The sequence below is a fragment of the Aulonocara stuartgranti genome (assembly GCF_965226115.1).
Source record: "Aulonocara stuartgranti genome assembly, chromosome: 5".
NCBI classification, from domain to species: Eukaryota; Metazoa; Chordata; class Actinopteri; order Cichliformes; family Cichlidae; genus Aulonocara; species Aulonocara stuartgranti.
This window is the reverse complement of record NC_138943.1, coordinates 14,555,944-14,582,920: the sequence shown is the minus strand read 5'-3', so window position 1 is coordinate 14,582,920 and position 26,977 is coordinate 14,555,944. Positions and strand designations below refer to the sequence as shown.

Sequence of the window (26,977 nt, the reverse complement as noted above, 5' to 3'; positions counted from 1 at the left end):
AAGTTTCAATACAGAAAAAAAGTTCCTTCATTTTAAGGAATATAAAAAAAATGCCTGCGACCTCTTGACTAACTTAATATGAATGAGAACAGCACCAAACCTGTCTGTCTCTTTCAAGAAAAGTGTTTTTCCCCAAAAGCTGATGAAACAACAACATCCCCATTCTTAAAAGTTAGTGTTCAAACTGTTCAATTAAACTTTTAGCCCTTCTTTTCTCAGTGAAGTGTGTAGACTGAAGCCTGGTCACAGTTCAGCTGCTAGAAGCAACAATTATATAATTTTTATATTTCCTTACAGCCAATAAAAAAATTGATGCAGAAAATTCCAAACACTTATGGAGAGTAATTATGAATACTTTAGTCACATGTCCTATAAATTATGGCTGAATCTAAGAAAAAACAGCAACGCTTTACTTTATTTTTTTATCTGCTTTACAGTCTCATCCACCATCGATTTGTTCTCAGCTGTCTGTTCACCAGAGCACCACAGGGACATTTCTGGGGCCAGAAGCAGAATATGATCTCCTCTAAAACCACCCCCAACCTGCTGTCCTTTCCCTAAGCTGCATTGCTGGGATGATGTCCGTCTGATGCAAACTCAAATATACTGCTCTGATTAATAAACTGCAGGTGATGAGAATCAAAAAGGTACTTGAAAAGAAACCAGGTGATTTTTTTAAGTAAAGTAGATACAAATCTGTTCTGTTTTTTCTTTCTAGATTATACCATTTATTAGGACTTCCATATTTCTTAAGCAATTAATATATTCAGGCCTGTGTAATGGACAATGAAAAAAACAAAAAACAAGAAGAAAGGTTCTGAAAAAAAGACTGAACAATAATCCAGTTTTCATATTTAACACAAATGAGTCCATGTTCTTGAAAGAAAAAAACCCACTCCAGTAAAACAGGGAAACCTGTTTCAATTCCTTTAATTTTAAATATGTTTATATTGTCTATCCTGTAAAATAGTCAGATGTCTATTCATATTAATGTACTGAATTCACCTGCTTGCTGCTACTACTGCACATTCACCCAATGTATATACTACACACACACACACACACACACACACACACACACACACACATATATATATATATATATATATATATATATATATATATATATATATATATATATATATATATATGTATATATATATACAGCAATGACATTGGAATGTCGTTCGGACTGGAGAAGTGTAGTCGGATGGTAACAAAGAGAGGGAAGGTAGTCAGAACTGAGGGGATTGAACTACCAGAAGGCAACATTGCAGACATAGAGGACAGTTACAAGTACCTGGGGATCCCGCAGGCAAATGGGAACCATGAAGAGGCCGCAAGAAAAGCTGCAACCACCAAGTACCTGCAGAGGGTCAGGCAAGTCCTGAGGAGTCAGCTGAATGGTAAGAACAAGATCCGGGCCATCAACACGTACGCCCTGCCCGTGATCAGGTACCCTGCTGGGGTAATAGGCTGGCCAAAGGAGGAGATAGAAGCCACTGACATAAAGACAAGAAAGCTCCTTACCATGCATGGAGGGTTTCACCCCAAATCCAGCACCCTGAGGCTGTACGCTAAGCGGAAGGAAGGGGGCCGGGGACTGGTGAGTGTCAGCACCACAGTCCAGGATGAGACAACGAACATCCAAGAATACATTGGGAAGATGGCCCCAACTGACCGAGTGCTCAGTGAATACCTCAGGCAGCAGAAACCCAAGAAAGAGGAGGGAGACGAGGAACCATCATGGAAGGACAGGCCCCTGCACGGTATATATATATATATATATATATATATATATAATGTTTTTCTCAGGCTACATTTCACTGTGTGTTATACTTGTATAACTATGCATGTGACAAATAAAGAACCTTAACCTTAACCTTTAAACCATAGCAAAGGATAAAAACAAAACAACATAACAGAGAAATTGTGTGGTTTACAAAAAAGCATCTTTTCTCATAGATCCATATTCTAAACAAAATTCAGCCCTTTTGACTTTCATGATACCGTTTCATGGAAGATTTGACATCATTTGTTTTATCTTGTGTTTAACGTTTGGTTTATGAGGGTTTTATTTCACCAAAACAGTGCTTCTAGCTTTTATGTTAGCTTATATATTTGTGTTCTTCTGTATATAAACTAAGTAGAAATAGATTTGGGTCTATAGTAGAATTTCCTCACACGTCCCTTTGAGCTCTGAGGGAGTTAGCCATATTTGTATTTGTGCGTTAATCTGAGGTATTTTCACTGTCTGGGTGGTTTCTAGTCCTGCAATCTTTGTGCAATACGTTTAGATTATTATGTGAACTCTTGCAAAGAGGATGTAAACAGATTATAGGATTTTGGTATAAAGTAATTTTCTTTGTCATTATTATTTGAAGAGGTGTTTGTATGTGAAATATGTTGTGCTTTAATACCAACTTTGTAACACGTTACTCGTATCTACTTTTTTTTACATTTAAAAAAGTGCTTACATTTTTATCGTCAGTGTTAATCACGTTATATATTTTTAATAATTCATAATTCTGTTTGTATCTATGTATTTATCTTTTAAGCTCATTACTTTTTCCGAGTCTGACTTAGCTCAGCGGTGGGTGGTGCTCATGTCAGCTGGTCAGTGAACGCATCCCTCCGGCTGTCTATCGTTCAGTGAACGCACCACCGCTGTCTGCTCTCTAGTTACAGTATGGCGGCTGGGACTTGCGGAGGAGGACAACTTCTTCTAGATTCCTTCCACAAAACTGTTGGAAGGCGACGGCATTAATATAAAACTTATAGCGGCAACCACGAGGTACACTGCAACAGACGACAGCGGCATAACTTGTGTTTCTTACTGGGGCTTTCCCCAGAAAATAATCGGACTGGTGTGTGATGCGTGAGGACCCGCAGTCAAGAAACTCCCCGGATTTTTCCGCGTCGGTTTCTGCTTTGACTGTCAGTTAGCCGGCTAGCTGCTAGGTAGCTCCCTTCAATGCTAACGCTCGCCTGCAGAGCTCTATATTAGCAAAAAGAAGCGCTAGCGTGTTGCTTTTATTTACTCCAGGTGACAGGGATGGTATACCGTATCCATTCGGTAAGCGGACTGGTTGAAAAAGATGGGGAGAAAAAATTTGTGGACCTGGAAGATAACTTTGTCAGTACTCATTAGCCTAGCCTAGCTTAACCTAGCTTTCTAGTACAACGCCAAAAGAGAGTTAGCGCTTCGCCTGTCCACCAGCGAGTTAGCCAATTAGCATTTTAGTTGCACAAGACGACCAGATAATCCTCCCCTGTTCATCCCGGTGGATGGTTTTGAAACGTCTCCGCTGACTAATTCAGACGAAGAGTGGGCATTGAGCTGCTTTAGTTTTATAACTCAGGGGTGTTTTGGCGTTCGGGCTCGCTAGGTGTTCTCTGGTGGAGGGAGTGGTGAAGGTAGGGAGATAGGAAGGTAGCTAAGGTTCCCTGCATCAGGGCAACAAGGTCACTCAGATTATGAAGACCCATACATGTCAACTACACTTATAGATGACACTTTAGTAAATGACAGACGCGTGTGTGTTGTGTGTATGTGTGTATAGGGTGATGAACGCTGGGGTGTGTGCCTGCTGTTAGCTTGCTGCAAGAGAAGACAACACAGCTCAGAAGCGCGCAATAATTGGACCTACTGCTCTTGATATACGTTAAACAGACAGTTTAGTCAGCACAGAAGGAGTTTGATGGACGTGAGGGGCTGTCAGTGCTATACTCACTCATGTATGTCTTGACACATGGCAGCTTGGTCTGTACATAGTGCCTGCTGTCACATATAAGCGTCGTTATGTAGCTTCGGTGGGCAGTCAGTGAGGGGAATGTCCTGTCTTTTTTTATACCTGTTGGTTTGTTTTTTATTTCTCACACACAAGAGAGGACCATGTTTACTAGTTAGTGCCTAGAAGATTAGAGGACTAACATTTCAGCCTACAGATAGGCCGCAGATATCGTAGATTATTCCTATTTTTTTTTTGGAGGAGGGACTCCACCAGAAAAACCTGCCACTCTGGATCAAGAAAACTTGCCCCTCGTCACTGGTTGGAGTAATACTCTCAAGCCAAAATCAATGCCTTCAGCGCTGGCAATATTCGCCTGCCGACCCAACTCGCACCCATTCCAGGAGCGGCATGTGTACCTGGATGAGCCCGTCAAGATCGGCAGGTCGGTGGCTCGGTGCCGGCCAGCCCAGAACAACGCCACCTTCGACTGCAAGGTGCTGTCCAGGAATCACGCTCTGGTGTGGTTTGACCACAAGACTGGCAAGGTAAGCGGCAACAGCACTGAAAATTACTTTACTTAAATTGCTTTACTTTGGTTTTTATGTGGGCCTGAAACTACAGTAGATAGTTACTTTACTCCATGTGTCTGTGAAGGTTCTCAGTCATCCAGGTCATCGTAGTCAAAGGAGCTTGCAAAGAAAAGCGTCTGGACTAACTTAAATTTACTCCATGTCTTCTTATGGGTTGGCCAAATAAAGAGAACCACCAGTGAGAAATATCACCTCATTGGTTTGCATCTTTAAATAGACAGGAATAAAAGCCCTATAAAGAGGAATTTTGCAATGTTAGCTGCTCATCTTGTTTACTTATATTTTCCATGAATGAGCCCAATTAGCTCACAACCTTTCTTTTACTGTGTAAATAAGGTTATTACCTAAGAGCTTAAAATGTTGCAGGAGATCCAACTTATTCCAAACTGAATCATGGTAACCCTTACATCAACTTGGGATAATTTAATATGCCTTATAATTCTGACTTGAATATTTATAAATCATTTTTACCTTCATGAATCCAGGTAGCAGATTTTAATACAGCTATCATTATTAATACTAATAATGATAGTGTTGCTGTGGATTTAACAGGCTGCTGTTCAAAGTTTGAAATATATGAGCAGGTTGTGGGATGAAATGAAAAAGCAATGTTAACAACAGTATAATCTGTGACAATAATCTGTGTCACTATCTGTGTCAGTTATGCTGATGGATTAGTTTGTGTCACTATGAATTGTGGGGAGGCATTGTCTCTTTAGTTATAAAGGAAGTGCTGTAGCACATGTTTTTAGTGTTTAGAGCAGGGGTGGGAAATTGATTTTTTTCCAAGGTGGCCACATGAGAAACTGACCCTTGTGGAGGGCCACACCAATAAACTGAACTCAGATATGCTCAGTTTTCTCTTCTTTTTCTCACGTGAGCCCTTGGGAAAATGTATTTCTGCCCACAGTTTAGAGAGTTCAACCAGCTCTTCTTATTGCTTCCTCGTCACTTCTGTTAGGAACCTCCATAAGAACAGCTGATGCTGTGACTAGTCGGGGCTTTTTCTGGTTCATAATAAACTTTTAAGCGATTGGGGCACTAAGCAGGATTAGTGAGTGTGTAGTTGAGGTAGGGTAGCTTACTTAACAAATGTGTGCATTTTGCTGATATTGCCCAGCTTTTAATTTTTAAAAAAGGAAGTTTTCAGCAAATTAAATACGGCTTTAAAACCACTTAATTGATAACTCTTTGTTCTGTGGACTGATGTGACTGAACGACTTTGGAGAAAATCTTCACACATATGTTTTTAAATTTAAAGTAGTTGACTTAACCTGCTATCTAAAATTACATAATTGAAAAGGATCAGGATTTAAAGATGCACCAGTTGGAATTTTCTTCAATTTTAACTGATAGCATATACCCACTCTGCTTCAATGCAACGTTTTACTTTCATAATAAAATAAATTGTTAAATTTAAGAATTTTCCCCCAAACTGCAGTACATTACAAGATCTTCTCTCATTGGAAAATTGAAAATAAAGTTTGCCGTCACTGGAAAGAGTTACAAATAATTGAATGAAAATGAGGTGCTGTACACCTACCTTTACCTGTCATATTTTATGTAGGCAAACAATGGCAAGTTCAACAGATTTATATAACAAACCAAATGTCAGGTACTTGCATCATTTCCTAGTATTTTTATAACTTCACCAGATAACAGGGCATTGACCCTTCTCTCTTTTCCCACTCATCTCCGTAATTTGTCTCGTAATTGCTTTGATCTTTTGCTCACGCTGAGGCTGCTGGCTTGTGTCTGGCTCTAAGATCTGGATAGTTGTAGCTTTAACCACTTTTCCTTTGTTAGGTTCTTTGTCTCAGTGGGATTGTTGTTATGAGCTTTTTCACTCTTGTGTTTTACTTTGGCGAACTGTGTCTTCACTTGCAGTGAGGAGGTTAGATGGTTTTGACATAGTGTGTGGTTGTGCATGTGCATATGATGATTTGTCTGCATTGCTGTGTGCATGTGTTGTGCATACATGAACTAGCCTTTTCTCAGTCAGGGCAGAAAACGCTGGCCAAGTTCCTGATTGGGGAGTTGATCGGTGCATCTCTACTGAGTTGGGACCTTTTTGTAGTTACAAATCCAAATTTTGCAGCAACATATTAATGACTAACCTGGCATTATGGATGCATCAACTCAGACTTGTCTTTCTATCAAATGATGGCATTTATCTCTGCCCATCAGGGACCCTAAAAAGCAAGATTTTCACCAAGAACGATTTACTAAATCTGTAGCCAGGCAGTACATTATTAAATGTCAACTGGCCCAACTTAGGAGCCCTCCAAATGTTGCTGCTATTTAGATGTTAGTTTTCATTTATATCTGCACTTATAAAACAGCTGTACATTTTATTTTTTTCTTTCGTTCTGTTTTTTTAAATAAATACTTCTGACTAACTTCCAGTGGATTCCTAACTCGGCTAAACTTTGTGAATTCTCTCTTTCATGGATGACTTGGTGTTAAAGTTTATTGTAACAGCCACACTAATCATTTTATTGGAGCTGAAAGAGTTTGGACTGTTTAACTGTCAGTATGGTCCCCGTGTTCGATTTTTGGGAACTGAAGGAGACTTTGGACCTGGACATGTATAACTGCCAATAACTGAAACAGAGGTTGAAATCACAATACAAACTTCTCCCATCTCATAGTGTGGGACCATCATTTCATACCATAATACTCATGTGGAAGTGATAATTTATTCTCACTTATTTTAAGTTTGATCAGGCAATACATGGACTGAAAATCTAAATTGTTGCACTCTTAGCCATTAAGAGTGCTCTTGGTTCTAAACCAAAAAGATAAAATGAAAATTTAGTGTATCTGCCAGGTTTTCTTATAAATGGGATGTATTTATTTATTTATTTAAATAAATAATGTGTCTTTCTTCTGAATTATTTAAGTAATTTCTGTCATTAGAAAGTGGACAGTAAAGCCAAGAATCTGTTAAATGCAGAGAATGAGATAAAAATAGTTGTAGGACTCATTTTTCAGACCAGGGGCTAAACTTAGTCCAGGGCTAACCAAAATTCAAAGCAGATATTCATTGAATGCAGCCCACATTCCAGTCTACGATTAGACTTAATCCCTTTCAGGGGAGCCAAACTGTTGTTTTGTTAAAAGGCACAGGTCTGAATGTAAATTGGGCATATAAAATCTGTGCGTTGTTGCATCTGTAGTTTCTCTGCTGAACAGGTTAAACAGGCTGAGACAGCCACGGGATTACCCAGCACTGTGGTATGCAGGGACTTTGAAATACCCTCTGTATGTCTGTGTGTGTGTGTAAAGGCAGCACAGGCTATTTATAACGACACTGGCAGCGTCATCCTTTCCTCTGTTCAGGAATAAACGCACATGCAGACTCACACTGATCTGTAGGATCTTACCATGCACACATGCTGCTGAATGTATTGAAACAGGGGAGTAATGATTTGAGATTATTGGTTTATCACTTGAGTTTTTATTATTACCAGGGAAGTTTTTTTTCTTATGGCTCATGAAAAGGTTGTATTTGCTCTCTATATGTGTGATTAATACAGTCAGTTGAATTTTAATGTAATAAATGTAGGACCTAGATAATTCTTTTCCTGTAGAATGAAGTTTTGTTTGTGGCGGTGTCGGGGCAAAGGGCATGTGTCCACACACAAGCATGTCCGTGTCAGGTAATGTTTCGCAGTTTTTCATTAGGTTCTTTATTTTTAACTTTTCACAGTGCTTCACACTGGTTTTACTTGTGAAGCAAACAGGTATACATGCACGCACGCTAATAAGAGTTTTTTTCCCTTACAGTCAGTATTTTCACATCAAAAGACCAATAAATCCTTCATTAAATTGCCTGCATGGAGAGTTTCAATGTGAAGGAAAGTGATGTTTTTTTCTGCTTCCATCCACTGATATAAAAAAATATATATCTGTAGATACTAATTATTCTCGCATATTTGGATTATAAATATAAAAGTTCATATCTCCAAAAAAACAGTATTACTATAGATTAAGCTTCCCAGTAGTATATGAAGTCGAATGACCACTACCTTGCGTTCTAGTATTATTACCTGTTTTGCAATTAACTCGCATAGATTGCATGGGACTAAGGCAGCAGAAATATGTATTAGGATAATGCTACACACACACACACTCACTCACTCACTCACTCACTCACTCACTCACTCACTCACTCACTCACTCACTCACTCACTCACTCTAAAAGTGGCTTGCCTAACCTGTACCTCATAACCGTAGTTTCCTCTTGCAGAAACAATGTTTGTGTGTCACATGACTCTGCAGTTTTAGTTCTTGTAAAAATCAGTCTAATGTGAAAGGGTTTGAGGAGTGATTGCTGTTTGGTTATTCACTATACATATATATATCTCCCAGCCATATATACGTGTGTATACATGTATATGTATATACGTGTGTATACATGTATATGTATATACGTGTGTATACATGCATATGTATATACGTGTGTATACATGCATATGTATATACGTGTGTATACATGCATATGTATATACGTGTGTACACATGCATATGTATATACGTGTGTACACATGCATATGTATATACGTGTGTACACATGCATATGTATATACGTGTGTACACATGCATATGTATATACGTGTGTACACAGGCTATCAACACCTACACCCTGCCCGTGATCAGGTACCCAGCTGGTATAATAAGTTGGCCAAAGGAGGAGATAGAAGCCACTGACATCAAGACAAGGAAGCTCCTTGTTTCACCCCAAGTCCAGCACCCTGAGGCTGTACGCTAAGCGGATGGAAGGAGGCCGGGGACTGGTGAGTGTCAGCACCACAGTCCAGGATGAGACGACGAACATCCACGAATACATCACGAAGATGGCCCCAACTGACAGCGTGCTCAGTGAATACCTCAGGCAGCAGAAACCCAAGAAAGAGAAGGATGGCGAGGAACCATCATGGAAGGACAGGCCCCTGCACAGTATGTACCACCGGCAGATAGAGGAGGTGGCTGATATCCAGAAATCCTACCAGTGGCTGGACAAAGCTGGACTGAAAGACAGCACAGAGACACTAATCATGGCAGCACAGGAACAAGCTCTGAGCACAAGACCCACAGAGGCTGGGGTCTATCACACCAGGCAAGACCCCAGGTGCAGGCTGTGTAAAGATGCCCCTGAGACAATCCAGCACATAACAGCATGGTGCAAGATGCTAGCAGGCAAGGCATACATGGAACGCCATAACAAAGTGGGCGGCATAGTGTATAGCAGGGGTGTCAAACTCAAATACACAGTGGGCCAAAATTCAAAACTGGAACAAAGTCGCGGGCTAACATTAATATTTATTTTAAAAAAAACTTCCTCCAGATATAAAAATGAATCTTTTCTTATGGACTCAAACAAGTTTAGCTGGAAAACTGAATTTGGAACAAGCATAGCTTAATACTAAACAATATATATATATTAGCTGTATAATACCAGTAGGCCAGCTCTAATAGTAATTTGGTATGGCTTCGCGGGCCAAATGTAATTAGGCTGCGGGCCAAATTTGGCCCGCGGGCCAGAGTTTGACACCTATGGTGTATAGGAACATCTGTGCCGAGTATAACCTGGAAGTTCCGAGGTCAAAACGGGAGATGCCCCCAAGAGTGGTGGAGAATGACTGAGCTGAGATCCTGTGGGACTTCCAGATGCAGACAGACAAAATGGTGGTGGCAAACTAACCGGACATAGTGGTGGTAGACAAACGGCCATAGTGATAGATATAGCGGTTCTGTATGACAGCAACATCAGGAAGATGGAACACGAGAAGCTGGAGAAGTACCAAAGGCTCAGAGAAGAGCTCGAGAAGATGTGGAGGATGAAGGTAACAGTGGTCCCAGTGGTAATCGGAGCACTAGGTGCAGTGACTCCTGAGAGAGATGGGGGTATTTATGCACTTCAAAACTGGAACTACTAGTGACCTTAACTACTGGTTGTTATATTGTTCTTACCTCAGGTTTTTTGTTTTGTTCTCTTTCAGCTATAACATTTCTGTCAATTCTGCTCTCTTTGTTTGTGTTTTATTGCTTTTCTTTTCTCTTTTTTCCATATGGTAAATGGCCTGTATTTGTACAGCGCTTTACTAGTCCCTAAGGACCCCAAAGCGCTTCACACATCCAGTCATCCACCCATTCACGCACACATTCACACACTGGTGATGGCAAGCTACATTGTAGCCACAGCCACCCTGGGGCGCACTGACAGATGCGAGGCTGCCAGACACTGGCGCCACCGGGCCCTCTGACCACCACCAGTAGGCAACGGGTGAAGTGTCTTGCCCAAGGATACAACAACCGAGACTGTCCAAGCCGGGGCTCGAACCGGCAACCTTCCGATTACAAGGCGAACTCCCAACTCTTGAGCCACGATCATTTCCATATTCTATTCTTTCCCACCTCACCTCAGACTTGTCTTTGGGCTGTTTCTTCACATTAATGAAGGTAATCTTAACTGCTTGAAGAAGCTCTTTCTTTTTTTTCTTTTTCCTTTTTTTTTTGGCCTGTCCCGTTTGGCTCTTTTGCCATCAGAATTGTTGTCTAAAGGCAAAGAAAGATGCCCAACGGATTTACTTTACCAAACTGACCATCCCAGCCTTGCCGTAATGGTCCATTTGATTCACCTTTTATTGTTTATTTTATTTTCACTTACTGAATACGGGACAGACTTGACTGGGGGAAAGAAGGGGAGAAAGAAAGAGGGAAAGAGAAACAGCTGAGAAGAGGGACAGGGGAGAAGGGCAAAAGACAAAAACCAACAGAACGGGCAGAGAAAAAAAAATGCATATATCAATCACCTGGATCACCTGCTGAGAAAGAAAAAAGAAAACAAGCAGAATTGAACAAGAGTAATAGAATAAACAACATCACAATGATATATGGGAATATGACAGTAAATACTAAATGTTAAACATTATTGTGCAGCACATAAGATCAACAGAACACAGTGTGCTTTGAGGTAGGAGCCAAAAAGGGTGTAGTTTGTGGGTGTGATCACCCGTGTGTACACCTGTGAGCATGGACACGCTTGTTTTTTGTTTTTTAAAAGGTTCCTTCATGTAATAATCTGCTAGAGGGTGTGGTGGTGGGGGGGGGGGGGGGCACAGCCCCGTCCTCCAGGGCATGAAGCAGGTGTGGAGGAGATCAAAACTCCAGACATCCAGAGGCCCCCAGAACACAAGAGACCAAGGAAGACCAACAGAGGGGCAGCTAGAAGAAGAAGTTCTTTCTGAGGTGGTTTCTAATCACTTCATGTGTATTTATACACTTCGAACTTGCAGCCCATGTTTAATTACCTCTAACGTCTCTGAAACTTGACTGTGAGAAGCTCATAGTCTGGCAGAAAGAGCACACCAGGTCAGACATAGTCCTGAACATTATTAGTGTGGATTTGCACCTGTTAAACAATTTTTTTTTTTAAATCTATAATAGCAGTTGCCTATTGACTCAAAGATGTTTCAACATCTCCCATAGTAGTCAGGACGGCAATGCCTTTATCACTTTCTGTCTGAGATCTGTGAGTGTGAGGGACATATTTCATATGTAACAAAAAGAGGCAATGATTGCCCACTATGTCAGAATAAACTGACATAAACATGTCTAACCATATTCTGCACATGTATATGGATCTAGCCTGCAAGAAATGAGGGTTGCTGATTTTAGCTCTGCTAGCCACAATCACCAAAGCTCTCAAGTACACATGCAGTATTTTTATGGCCAATGTTTAACGTCATCTACCTGACTGTGGTCAGTTTACTAATGTTTGTGAGTGTTTGCTGGTTTTTCTACTTAGTTGATTCGTCTGACACCCTAGACTTCAAGCAGACAGGGAGCACTGACCTTTTACATTTGGTCAGGTTATAGTGTCTCAGTCAGACTGAGAGACTAACTCTATGCTTGCACGCTATGCCGTGGACTCCTGGTGCCGCTAACTACTGCAGAGGAAGGATGAGCTAATTGACATGAACGCAGCTGGTGAGATGAATATCTGAAGGGCTCTGAGAGAAAATAATGAAGTGTTTATTTAGGTAGTAGCCATCATGGGAAGGTCAGACTCGACCCAGCTGCTTCTCTCTTAACCCTGGAGGTCCTGGGACTTCAGTTTAGGAACGGTATGGCTTCAAGAGCTCCAGACAGTCAGACAGATTGATTTGTAGCAAGAGGATATGTCAGTCAGTCATGTTTTCTACTTTCCTCAAAGCGCTTTAAAAATTCCTGATAAATGTGACTAATTGATAACACTCTGTCTGTGCACATATCCCATTAAATTTCCCGCTGTTTGTCATTACTCACTACTCTTACACCTGATCTTTGTTTACATGTCATAAAAAATGTGGGTAGTGCACCAAAATGTTATAAATGAATGAATAGGGTTATTATAATGTTATAAGTTAATCTAGAAATGACAAATGTAAATAATTTTCCTTCAAAGTGGCCCCAGAGAACCACATGTCCTACCTAATTAGAAATGGTTCTTAGCAGACTTGTCTTGGATCAGAATGGCTGCTTATAGGGCGGTGTAAAGAGCTGTGACTGAATATTAAAAATCTGATTTATATATAATTGAATATTAACAGTTTTCCTTGTTTCATGGATGGATGTTAAAGGAGTGAATATATACATAAGCAGACTTGGTTCTTGCACAGTTTTGTCTGAACCAATTTTTGCCAGTTTGAAAACCATAAATGTAATTTTAGCTTTAATAAATGAAAAATAAAATTATTTTCCATTTTCCCCATTGGCAGGACTGTATGACTGTCATAATATTTCAAACCTACCCAGCCTTTTTAAGTAGATGGTAGTCAAAAAAATAGGGTGGACTTTATATAATATAATATAAATAAAGGAAGCTTTACGTCAGATTATATCAGGTTTACGTCCCACCTCACTGACATGAATCATAGGAACAGTTTTCCCAGTTGGGTTGGGCAGTGTGTTTAAAATTTTCCGCCAGACAATTGCTGATATATTGGTAAAAGTAAAAGCCTAACCTCACCCATTACCACCGACACCACCACATGAAGAGTTGGTCATAATAGTGAAGAGAGCCAATATATTTGTCCATTTTCCTAACTCTTTTTGCAGGTCAGTGTCTGTAGCCACTGACCAGTTTGTCAGTCGGATGGACTCGCAGGCAGATACTTGTCAGATTAAATCCGATTTAGACTTAGTGAGGTGATCCCTCTAATACAGCTGTATTACTCACTAGGGCTGCCACGATTTGTCGACTAGTCACGATTACGTCGACTATCAAAATCGTCGACGACTGATTTAATAGTCGACGCGTCGTTTGAAACTTTGTAAGATCACAAAAGACGCAGGAATAAGTGGCAGGATTTAAGAGTGTAATAACGGACTGAAACAGAAGATGGCAGCATTGCATGTACAAGGATGTCAGCTACCGTTAAACCCCGAAGAAGAAGAAGAAGAAGAAGAAGAAGCAGCTGTGTCCCAGAATTCATAGCGCGGCCCAGCGCAGTTTCCAACAATGGCGGCAGCTAGTTAGTTTTAATGTTACTCTTATTATTCTTTCTGGGTCACAAAATAAACGTTTAACATATTTTCAGGCGAGAATGTAGCTGTGTAAACCTCAAATATCTGCTCAGTTTATCAGGACACCACATATTTTCAAAAGCGCTCCGACGTTTTCGGAGACATCTGTTACCCACTAGCTCGTTAGCGAGCTGGGGGCTAGGCTCACTAGCGCCCTGAGAACACCGGACTCCCCGCAAATCGTTTTCAAACCCACCGCCGTCTTTCGCTACTCAGGTTAAATATATATGAGTCACTTAGATAACTTAAAATGTTATTGTTTGGCTTTTTTTTTTTAGTATTTTATTTGTTCCTGAGTAAATCAGTTTGTCTGAGATTAAAGTTATAGTTTTTACACAGCTGAATAAACGTCAAGCAGACAACTGATTATCAGAAGTGTGAGATGCTCCAGAATATACTCCAGTGTCCTGTTATATTTTAGATGGCAAGGAGTTTATTAAACTTCACTGAAACAATCTGCAAATTTCATTAAAATTTAATAAACTATCATCTTGTCTTTATTTTTAGTTAGCACAGACCTTAAACACTTAAAGCTGTAAGCTAATGATAGTTATATAAGAGCAGATGCTGCTGGTGCAATAAGCTGTAGTTTTACGTCTAATGGATGATGATCTGATTAGTCGACTAATCGCAAAAATAATCGGTGACTAGTCGACTATCAAAATAATCGTTTGTGGCAGCCCTATTACTCACTAGTTATCCCACCAGTCATTCATTCATCCAGTGTGTTTGTATGCTGAGAACCCTAACACGTGCCAGTAGACCAGATCAGACCAGACTTAGCATCCTGCAGGACATAGACATGACTGCACAAGCCAACTCTTCTTGTTTTCTTTCTTTTCTTTTTTCTGTCAACATCTGCTTGTTGTAGGTTTTAAAAAAAAAAAAAGTAAATCATTCTATTTTTATTTATACTGAACATAGAGCTGGGCGATAGAACGATAACGATATGTATCGCGATATAACTTTTACTCGATAGAGAAATTAAGCTATCGCGATAGACCTCGCTGAATCACGTGAAAGAGTATGCAGAGAGTTTACAGATGAGAAGCAAAAAAGAGCCGTCAGGTGCTAAATAAATAAACCTTTGACTCAAACTTTTGAAAGAAAATGGTAGCTGTTACAACTTATGTCTAAAAATGTATAGTTTCATGCATCGGTTAAAACACTCGACTCCAGGTAAAGGACGCCCAGCTGGAAAAACGTCACGCAAGTCGAGTTGCCCGAGATTCACAGAATTGACAGAAAATGTTACATTTTTGTGATTTATATCGTTATCGGACGATATCAGGATATGAGATTTTGGTCATATCACACAGCCCTACGTCGGTATGTCACGCGTTGGGAATGAGAATGCTCTGTATATGAATCATGTTAAATACTTTTTTACCATTTTCATAAAACAAAATTTTCATAAAACTAAAGTCAATGATGAGGAAGGTAGCCAATGTGGATTTTAACACAGCATCATTGGTAGTTAGATCATGATTAAAGGCAGCCAAAGAGCTGGTCAGTCATCCAGGCAGCTGGTGGAAAGCAGTGCTGACAGCAGAGCAGAGTTGTTGTCTGGTGTCAATAATCCACGGCATGGTAATAACCTCAGCATGAATGCCAACAAGGCACAAGAACGTTGCTATACAGAGTGGATTCAGATCTGTAGTACACTTAATATCTGAGCACGTGTGTGGAGGAATAAGACTCTTTTGGCAAGAAGAGCAGCCTGGCAGCCTCAGCTTTGGCATCGTTCATGTGTTTAGTGATAGAGTGCTGCTTCCAGATATTGGAGCAGGATACCACAATGGATCTTTAGAAGTGCAGTTTCTGACCGTTATGAAACTAGGACAGATGTCTTATTTACATCCTTTTTAAAAACAGCTTTTCAATAACCCAAAACATCCAGTAGCCTTTAGGTGAAATGTATTTTTCCTGTTCCTTAATGCATACCATACCATACCATACCATACCAGCTTTATTTATAAAGCACTTTAACATAAAACCAGGGTTCACAAAGTGCTGTACATATACAAATAGCATAAGCAAAGTAAAATAAAATAACTAAACAAATTGTATGAGCTGACATCCTGAATCAGCGACATATTTAAATGACCAATGAGATTTTCTTTATTGGCTTTAAGTGATGACTGAATTTGAACCAGGTTACAGTAAATGTGAATATTTTTTTTCCCTCACTGGGAGAAAAACATGGCAGATGAAGTTTGGTTTCATCTTTAACATCTCCTTTGCCTTGGCTCTTTAAACAGCTGCTGGTAAAAAGCTGGGATAGTCTATTGAGATGGATAAATTCCAAAATGTATCTTTAAGTGTTGGGGCTCTGATATCACCACTGTCAATGGGAACAGCAGATATTCTGATGTCCTGTATGTCATTCTATCTCTTCTCTGTCTGAATTTTGACTGATCCTGACATGTTGCTGCAGATTTTAGTACATTTTAATTAGTATTTAAACATGTTAGGCTAGAGGCAGTCTTCATAACTTGTTTAGACACGATGCAAGCTGTTGGGAGCTTTTTATTTTTAGACTGTAGGGGTGTTAAAGCCCATTTACTATTTGTATGTGTGTTACATTATCCTATTCTACACCAACTCTATTCATGTCTTTTTGTGTGCTAAGTCAGTGAGGGTTATACCAGGAACCCAGTGTACCAAGATCAACATACAAACTCCAGCTGAACAGGAACCAGCTTTGTGGGAAGATTATTGTGGAAGAGCTGAATGAGTAAACGTCTTGTTCACTCAAGTTAACAGGTGAACCAGTTGATTGGTCAGAGATGATGCAACCCATCTTCAGCTTTTTAGTACTTCCTCAAATAGGAATGATGATGCTGTTAACAGTTAATCCTCATGAGCTTGTTAGAAGTCAACCTGGTTTGGTTTATATGTTAGCAACTTTTAGGTAAGACTATTGTCAGGATTTTCTTCTGGCATAGAAAGTTACTCACCTATTTGTATTCTTTTGAGATTTGAATTTAGGGGAGTCACTGTCTGATTATGAGGTATAAATACATGGACAGCCATAAGCTACCTGTTCTGCTAACTTAAGGTACTGAATTGGACCTGTCCACCATATCTGTGTCTTCAGAAATATTTTAAATCACATCGTCTGGCAAACAATATGGCTTGTTGTTTGATAATGACGATCCAAGAAGTTTATGTTCCAGTTTTGATGAGTTAAATTCTAGATTTTTTATTAGTGTGTTACTTAGCACCTGTATGGTTTATGGATGCAGTTTAATAACGGCATTTTGTTAGCAACAGAGTATGGTTGACTCTACTCTGCCACTACTGTATGACTCTTTTGATTTTGATGAATCAAAATGTTGAGTTAGAAAGAGTGCCACTGTGGCTGTGTGTATTTTTAATTTGTTTTTTTTTCTTTTTTAAGAAAAAAATAAATTCTCCTTTTTTAAATACAGCCTGTACCCTTGTGTTTCTTTCCAAGCAGTCCTACAGTGGCGGGGCGGTCGTGGCTCAAGAGTTGGGAGGTCGCCTTGTAATCGGAAGGTTGCCGGTTCGAGCCCCGGCTTGGACAGTCTCGGTCGTTGTGTCCTTGGGCAAGACACTTCACCCGTTGCCTACTGGTGGTGGTCAGAGGGCCCGGTGGCGCCAGTGTCCGGCAGCCTCGCCTCTGTCAGTGCGCCCCAGGGTGGCTGTGGCTACAATGTAGCTTGCCATCACCAGTGTATGAATGTGTGCGTGAATGGGTGGATGACTGGATATGTAAAGCGCTTTGGGGTCCTTAGGGACTAGTAAAGCGCTATATAAATACAGGCCATTTACCATTTTACAGTGACCACTAGGGCTGGGTATTGTCACTGATTTCTACAACTTATTCAGTTCTGATTCACAAGGTCCCTGATTGTACTTGATTCAACTCAATTTTGACTGTGTCAGAAATATTACAATTATGATAATTTATCTTGGATATGTACTGTCAAAAGAGCCATCTCAACCTTGTAAATTAAAAATATTGTATTCCAAATTATTTGATTATTTGTCTGCAGTTACAAACTCAGTGTAAACCATCTAGTTATAAAAACAAAACTGACACTTGTGAGACTTCATCAGAGATGCAAGCATCACAGCAGATGCCATAATGTCAAACTATGAAAAATAACAGAAACAATATGAATGAGATTTTCCCAGCCTGGTCTCTTGAACAGGAGAAATTAAGCTTTCTTGTCAGGGGTCATTTTTGGATTTGCCTCTGCTACTATCTCAACTGCTACCTCAAAGGTGTAATAACAAAGTTAATACCTTCTTCTTTATATGGGCTTGTATGTAAATAAAACAGTCTGCATGGTTACAAATAGAGCTGGGCGATATGAGATTTTTTCATATCACGATATGTTTTTTTCATTTCAGGCGATAACGATATCTATCACGATATAAGCCAAATAACTATATTTGTAAGATTTAAATGTGCCGTTGCTCACAAGTAAAAATGTGAAATAATCAGCAGCTTGTTTTTATTTAAATATTTATTTCCCATAATAAGTTCAACAGGGTAGATGTACTTAAGGAACATGAGACTTTTTCAGATAGATAAAGGCAAATATTGCAAACTACACAAAAGGCAGCCGCTAAAGCGTTTAAGTTTCAAACTAGAACAAACGAAACAGACTAAATTGTCAATTCCACTTAGAAACAAAATATTAATTCTAAAAATAAATCTTAGTTTGTTTTACAGAAGAACAGACAAAACTGACTAACTTTTGTCAATATCAAATAAACTGAGAACTAAAAGGAAATTCTCAATCTCTCCTTGTTGTATAGCTTAGCTTTTCAAACAGTTTTAACAGTTACTTTAGTCTGACAAAAGCCGAATGACGAATTAGCGCTTCCAGTCAGAGACTGAGGCTACGTCCACACGTACACGGGTATTTTTGAAAACGGAGATTTTCCGTTTTCGTTTTAAAAATAATCCCGTCCACACATAAAGGGAGAAATGAAAGAAAACGCTGCTATGAACATGCCAAAGCAGCAGGTGGCGCTAGATTCCTAACCGTGCAGAAATGTTGGCCAATCAGAAGTCTAGAAGCCTCGGTGGGAAAAAGTAAACAAAGCTGGGGCATAGAAGCAGAACAGAGTCGTATGTGTGGACGGACAGTAACTGTGTGTATATGTAAGCATTTAAACACTGCAGAGAGTAGAATTAACAGTAACAGTATTGTAGAAATTCATTTCACCGAAACAATAACGTGGCGCACAGTGTGACGCATGCACCAGTTTATTGTATTTCCAGACTTGCTTTCGGCACAATTTACAGTGCACGCTACTCTGTTTTTTGTCAGACTTGAAATAGCCGAAATACCTTCACACTACGGAACTTCTTTGGCTCTTCCGTTCGACAATCTCTCCGGCATTGGAACCATCATCTGTTTTCTCTTCGGTCACGCTCGGTTGATTTTTCTAGTCGGCACACTCATTTCCTCCATTACGCGCTGGCTCCATTACCCGCTGGCTGCTTCCCAAACAAACACACGTGCGGCTTGGCACTTGTTCTGTACGTAACAAGTCACGCGACGTGACGCTGCGACTGTGATTGGTTCGGCTCTGCGCTACTTAATTTGGATTGGCTGACCTTTTTTTTTTATTTTTTTTAAGAGGACAAGAGCGGCGAGGTCTATCGCGATAGCTTAATTTCTCTATCGAGTAAAAGTTATATCGCGATACATATCGTTATCGTTCTATCGCCCAGCTCTAGTTACAAATGATTCCCACCAGCTTCCTTGAAGGAGATCTTCTTTTTGAAGAATACTATCTTAATATATTAGGTCAAAAATGGAAAGGTTTCCTAAGTGTAACAAACAAAAAACAAATAAGCAAAAATGGGATGCCACTATAGCTCACTTGGTTGAGCTGGAGATCCATATCACAAAAGGCTGCAGGAATCCTGGGCTTGATTCCTACATGTTGTTCCTCTTTGCTCTTTTCTTAGTTTCCTGTCTGCTCTGTACTGTCCCAGTCCAATAAAGTCTAAAAAATGCCCCAAAAAGAAAAAAGTCAAATCCTCACACTTTAAGGAGAGGAAACTAGAAAGCCTCTGGCACTTTTTTTTGTTTCTTTATTGTCTTAAATTTATATTCAGTATGGAAAAATGTGTAACTTAATTAAGGAGGTAATGTTAACTGTTAAAGACAGTGAAGTCTATAGCAAAACATTTGTGCACTAAGATTCACCTTTGAAGGTAAGGCAGACACTATTGCAGAAATGAGCACGCCGATAAAACACTCTTTTTGTTTGCCAGCAGCAGCAGCAAACGGCCTCTTATGGAAATGGTGGCAGGAGTCCAGTCTCCAGTCAGCTGGCTCTCCTGCTTTCTCTCTCTCTCCATCTGCAGCCTTTCTTTGAAACATGCTCTATAACCTGTGAATGTTGGGTTTACATGTCAGCTCCATGCTGAGGGAGAAAAAAGTATTTGACTTTGGGTACAAATCGCTCATTAAACGCCAAAGAAGCGATGGCAGAACATGCTACTGCCATCTGTGTACTAAATGTGTATAAAACTTGAATGGCTGGCTTTGCTCATGTGGAAGTTGGCAAATATCATGTGAAAGTTACTTAAAATAGTTTTTTAGAGTTTGAACAAGTTATGTCCTGAGCAGATCCAAAGAACAGCTATTGGCAGATCTAGGTTTGTGTTCAGGGGTTCTTATTGGCGAAAGATGAATTTAGTCTTCATAGTCCTCTGCTAAATTCCTGTCGAAGTCATACTTGGGTGCGCTGCCATCACAAGTGAAACTGAGTTGATGGAGTTGGGCTTGGAGCTAAGAAATCTTGAACATAAGAGAGAGAAAACTTCACAGGGTTCAACAGAACCATTTTTTTAAGTTTAAAAAAAAAGAAAAAAAAGAAGAAGAAGTGTGGCATCGAATTGACTGCCCAGCTGCCAGCCTTTTTGGGCCATCGATGGCATTTCCACTGGTTGATTCTCAGATGAAGCAAATTGGCTACTTGGCCAATTTTTGTTGTATTTTTTTTTCCATACAGTACTAATAAATGTATTAATAAAAAATCCTGTGCAAAGTAAAATTATTTCTAAATTATATAACAGCATCCGGCGGTGTAAAAACGACAGCACTCTGTATATTAAAGCGAAGTGGGAAAAGGAGGGTAATTTGACAATTACAGAGAAGTGTTGCGCTCACGCATGCAAGATACAGTGGGCTACCACTGGGTCTAACGTTTGGCGTGAATTTTGCTGGAAAAGCATTATGAGATTTTTCATTACCCCTGCTCAACAAAGATATCGAGGAATTGGTGATAAATGTTGGAGATGTGGGGGAGACGGCGCTAACGGCGCTAATGCTGTAAAGTTATTCACCAGTATTGGTCTCTAATCCATGATCATTTACAAAATGTTTTTTCATTTGTTTTTCCTTCAACTTTTGAGACCATATTTTTGTGCAATGCACCAGTGGATAAACTGAATTCCAATGACAGAAGACTCCTGTATATCCTTCTGGCCGCAAGTAAAAAGCCTCTTACGAGAAGATGGCTTAAGCCTGAACCACCAACGATAGAAGACTGGATACATTCTGTACAAGAGATCTGTACCATGGGGAAAAAGTGTCATTTTCTCTTAAACTTCAGAGGGATACCTTCTACGGAATATGGTCTAAATGGACAGACTATGTTAAGCATATGAGGTGTGATTTTGTGTATGATGTTACAACCCTGAGTACTACGTAAACCTACCTGCCCTGCTGCCTCCTAAACCTAGTTTTTTCTTTCTTTCTTCTTCTTTTCTTTTCTCTTCTTTTTCTGTCTTCTTTATTTTTCAATTATAAGTTAAAATGTGACAGCAAAGAAAGTGTAAAAAGGCAAACTACTGTTATGTTCAACAGCTGTCCCAATAAAAGAGATAATTATAAAAAATAAAAAAATAAAAAATCCTGGATCAGACTGTTGGAAAAGGCTACAATAAAAACTTTGCTGCAATAACCTCGAGAAGTTGTCGTTGTCGTTGTTGTTGTTAAGTGAAACGAGCTCCATAGTTCAGCCACGGTTTGTTTCAGGATTGGACCTAAAGTCTTTTTAAAGTAGACTTACAAATGTGACTGATAACCAATTATTCAGATGACGCCAATGAATGCTTGTCTGGTCTGCCATGGGTCTAGCCAACTAGTATTACTGAGGTACACCTCAGTGTGGCGTTGATGCTGCTGTAGTACACAAACACGGTGACATATCTTCTCTCCATTTGATTGCATCACATCAGTTTTAAGACTTGTATCCTGCCAGCTAATCTATAACTCATATCTTATCAATAATTTAAGATTATCAAACACTTTTTTTCAACAAGGACTTTTTAAAAATATTTAAATATAATCAGGTGTTTCAGATTACAGCTTACAATGTCAGATACATAGTGCTGTTTAAAAAGCGTTTAAGTAAATCTTGGCTCTGACTCTATATCAAGAATGTCAGAGTACTATGACTTCAGATCAGTGCCAAAAAAACTTATCACTGTCAACGTGGAACTTGTAGAGAACAAAGATGTGTGTGTTTAAAACAAATAAATAAAACGATGGTTACTTCATTCATTCATTCATTCATTCATTTGTAGGCGGGGCTTCTGTGCTCATAGACAGTTAAAGCCCAGACTACACACTCACATGCAGAGTATGCACTTCCTTGCCTTTCTCAAACATAATTAATTTGCACGGTAGCACAGTTGTGTATGTGCCTTAAAAACGTACACTTTAATCTAAATAATCTAAATAATGCTGTTACAGATGTCTGAATTAAAGCACAGATCTCTCAATATCCTAAACCAGGACCAACAAGAAGTAGTCAGCCTATAGGAAACTGTTGAATGTAAACAACAGTCGTGCCCCCTTTCCCTCCATATGAAGGAAGGTGCAGCAAGCCTCTATCTGAGCCTGGTTTTGTAGTGAAAGCACTGCTGCACCACTATCACTCATCTCAAAGCTGCAGTCCTCCTCTGAACTTGGGCTAGCAGTATTAGGGTAGATGGGTGGGGAAAAGTGACAGAGAGAGAGAGGCATTGCTGGCTGGTCAGCTACATGTACAGTGGGGCAAAAAAGTATTTAGTCAGCCACCGACTGTGCAAGTTCCCCCACCTAAAATGATGACAGAGGTCAGTAATTTGCACCAGAGGTACACTTCAACTGTGAGAGACAGAATGTGAAAAAACAATCCATGAATCCACATGATAGGATTTGTAAAGAATTTATTCGTAAATCAGGGTGGAAAATAAGTATTTGGTCAATAACAAAAATACAACTCAATACTTTGTAACATAACCTTTGTTGGCAATAACAGAGGTCAAACGTTTACTATAGGTCTTTACCAGGTTTGCACACACAGTAGCTGGTATTTTGGCCCATTCCTCCATGCAGATCTTCTCAAGAGCAGTGATGTTTTGGGGCTGTCGCCGAGCAACACGGACTTTCAACTCCCGCCACAGATTTTCTATGGGGTTGAGGTCTGGAGACTGGCTAGGCCACTCCAGGACTTTCAAATGCTTCTTACGGAGCCACTCCTTTGTTGCCCGGGCGGTGTGTTTTGGATCATTGTCATGTTGGAAGACCCAGCCTCGTTTCATCTTCAAAGTTCTCACTGATGGAAGGAGGTTTTGGCTCAAAATCTCACGATACATGGCCCCATTCATTCTGTCCTTAACACGGATCAGTCGTCCTGTCCCCTTGGCAGAAAAACATCCCCATAGCATGATGTTTCCACCCCCATGCTTCACAGTAGGTATGGTGTTCTTGGGATGCAACTCAGTATTCTTCTTCCTCCAAACACGACGAGTTGAGTTTATACCAAAAAGTTCTACTTTGGTTTCATCTGACCACATGACATTCTCCCAATCCTCTGCTGTATCATCCATGTGCTCTCTGGCAAACTTCAGACGGGCCTGGACATGCACTGGCTTCAGCAGCGGAACACGTCTGGCACTGCGGGATTTGATTCCCTGCCGTTGTAGTGTGTTACTGATGGTGACCTTTGTTACTTTGGTCCCAGCTCTCTGCAGGTCATTCACCAGGTCCCCCCGTGTGGTTCTGGGATCTTTGCTCACCGTTCTCATGATCATTTTGACCCCACGGGATGAGATCTTGCGTGGAGCCCCAGATCGAGGGAGATTATCAGTGGTCTTGTATGTCTTCCATTTTCTGATGATTGCTCCCACAGTTGATTTTTTCACACCAAGCTGCTTGCCTATTGTAGATTCACTCTTCCCAGTCTGGTGCAGGTCTACAATACTTTTCCTGGTGTCCTTCGAAAGCTCTTTGGTCTTGGCCATGGCGGAGTTTGGAGTCTGACTGTTTGAGGCTGTGGACAGGTGTCTTTTATGCAGATGATGAGTTCAAACAGGTGCCATTCATACAGGTAACGAGTGGGGGACAGAAAAGCTTCTTACAGAAGACGTTACAGGTCTGTGAGAGCCAGAGATTTTCCTTGTTTGAGGTGACCAAATACTTATTTTCCACCCTGATTACGAATAAATTCTTTACAAATCCTACCATGTGAATTCATGGATTTATTTTTCACATTCTGTCTCTCACAGTTGAAGTGTACCTCTGGTGCAAATTACTGACCTCTGTCATCATTTTAAGTGGGGGAACTTGCACAATCGGTGGCTGACTAAATACTTTTTTGCCCCACTGTAACTCATCAGTGCTTTCTGTGTTGAGCATCAGATTGATAGCTAACATCTAACCTTATAGCACAGCTCTCTAATATGTGATTTCATCTCCTAATTCACTTTTGTTTTTTATTTTACTACATTTTTAAAATATCTTTGCGCCAATATTTTTCAAAACAATGTTTGACACCTTTGGCTGTGCAATAATACCTCTGTTTGACAGCCATCCTACCAGCTATGTAAATTAAATTTTTGCTACTGGAACATAAAACAATTGTATGCAATTGATAACATTACTAGTCAAGTCTGATTTTAATAAAAGCTTAAAATTTTAACTTTTCACCTGGAACTTTTACTACCATCTTTGCTGATGTAGAGTTGTCCACTGATTGCTCTCATTGTGTCTCTGGCTTAGATAAATTTAAAGTAACTGATGGCTCACAGGGAATACTTGTAAATACCCTGACTTTATTATTTGATACTTTGGCCATGTTTAATTTGAGCATTTGAGAAATAACATAGCATAACAGGCCCACTTTAAACCCTGTATGAGTTTTTTTGCATGTGGTAGAGTCACCTTGCTTCTGTTTTATGACTGGCACTGACATTTCAAGAACTTGTTTATCAAGCCTCCAAGAGAGTGAAATGTGTCTTGACTGGCCCAAGACTCCTGCAGTGATGGATGTTTGGTGCTGCTTTTTGTAAAAGTACTTTGTCATATTTTGCTAATGAAGGAATAATCCGCTTTATCTGTTTGTATGGGAGCTGCAGTGCTAGTGATGAAACAAATATGTGCATGTTCTAGTTCAGGGGTGCTCACACTTTTTCCGCATGTGAGCTACTTATAAAATGACCAAGTCAAAATGATCTACCCACTACAAAAATCCAAAACATATACTTATTTATAAATATATTGAGGATTCTTTATATCTACAATGTATATACATGCATAACCGCAATATCCAATATTTCACAACACAATTAAATATGTAAATTTTTTGTCATTACCTGAGTTTACTCTGATGACTTGCACTGAATTGGATCAGCCAGGGATGCATAGTCCGGACAGTAGCTGCTGACGGCCAGGTTTAAGAGAAAAAACCGAGAGCTAAAAATTGGAGTTAACTCGCTGACTAGCTTGTCAGTTTTACTACACTTCGCGCCGCTGTTTGCGCATGCGCAGCGACCTAAGCGTCAGAAAAAATCTGCTGTCATCTGACTGGCTTCCCTGTATCAATCAAGTGACGGGATGGATGATAGGCTGGCATCTATTTTTTTAATGCCATGCGATCTACCAATACTACCTTTGCGATCGACTGGTCGATCGCGATCGACGTATTGAGCACCCCTGTTCTAGTTGATTTGGAAACTGAAGAATTTACACTGGAATTTCTCTTGAATACTATTATTTGGTGTCTGGGTTTATCTTTGCTATTTTTTCTTAAGGTATTGACTAGATTAGGTCATCTAATTATTTGTTAGTATACATATTTTCATAGACCTTGGATCTTGTTTGCATTAAATCCCGATATTGGATGTCCTGCTCTAAGGTGGAATTATTTTTAGTTGTTCCAGGAGTCAGGGTGACTCCTGCGAGTGATTCTGGGAGGGTTTATCCATCAGGTGACTGCTACTTTCTTTAAATCTGTCTGTAGTGTTGATACAAACTGGTGTCATGCGTTGACCTGCTGACTGGTTAAGTGGTTGTTGTGCCTGCAGGGCTAGCTGCCAGCTGATGGTGTGTACTGTTTTTGGAAGCTAAGAGCAAAGTAAAATCCAAACGGAGTAGCATGATGTTTGTTTAGCTGGCACTACTAATGGATGAAAAGGGACATGGAGAGAGAACAGACATAGAAGGATAAAGGGATGCAGTGTTTTCCTGAGAAGTGCTCTGATGGTGGGTGGAGGTATTGCAGGAATGCTGGTGGTCCAGCTTCTGGTTTAAAAAGTGCTTCATTCATATGATGATGATGTGCAGATTTGGGGGGGGGGGGAAGAAACTGTTCTAGTAATCAATCTTTTTAAATGTTCATTATTACTTTTTTATTACTTTTTTTTTATTACTTTTTTTGGTGATTGTGGACCAGCACTGTCAAAATTTAAACAAACAACAAAACGCAACACATAGCTATTTTTTCCAAGAAATCCCAACAAAGCAGGTGGACAACTCTATACAACACAAACATATATACCTGCATGTTATTAAACAAATATTATATTTGACAAACATTATTTTCATTTTCTACTTGAGTTTCTTGACCCTTTAGAAGAGATTGCAGAACTGTAGTTGAAAAGACAGTAGCTCATCCTGCTCTGTGGTATTTGAGTTTGCAGACTGATTAAACTGGGAAAGAATTCCTTCTCTCATACTGGTATGCATGGAAGAAATCTCAGCTCATATCCACAGTGCGTCACTCTGGAATCTTCTTTGTTGTGTCTTCATT

General features: G+C 39.9%; 1 protein-coding gene across 6 annotated transcripts in view; it reads left to right on the top strand.

The window, feature by feature from the left end:
- The first annotated feature begins 2,647 nt into the window (after positions 1-2,647).
- The window catches only part of slmapa (sarcolemma associated protein a), an 87,131-nt gene continuing 62,801 nt past the window's right edge, over positions 2,648-26,977 (top strand). For all 6 annotated transcript variants that reach the window (XM_082534920.1, XM_082534919.1, XM_082534918.1 and 3 more), the window contains exon 1: positions 2,648-4,279. In XM_082534920.1, the coding sequence (XP_082391046.1) occupies positions 4,082-4,279 (198 nt within the window). In that variant the 5' untranslated portion in view covers positions 2,648-4,081. The remainder of the gene's footprint in view (positions 4,280-26,977) is intronic.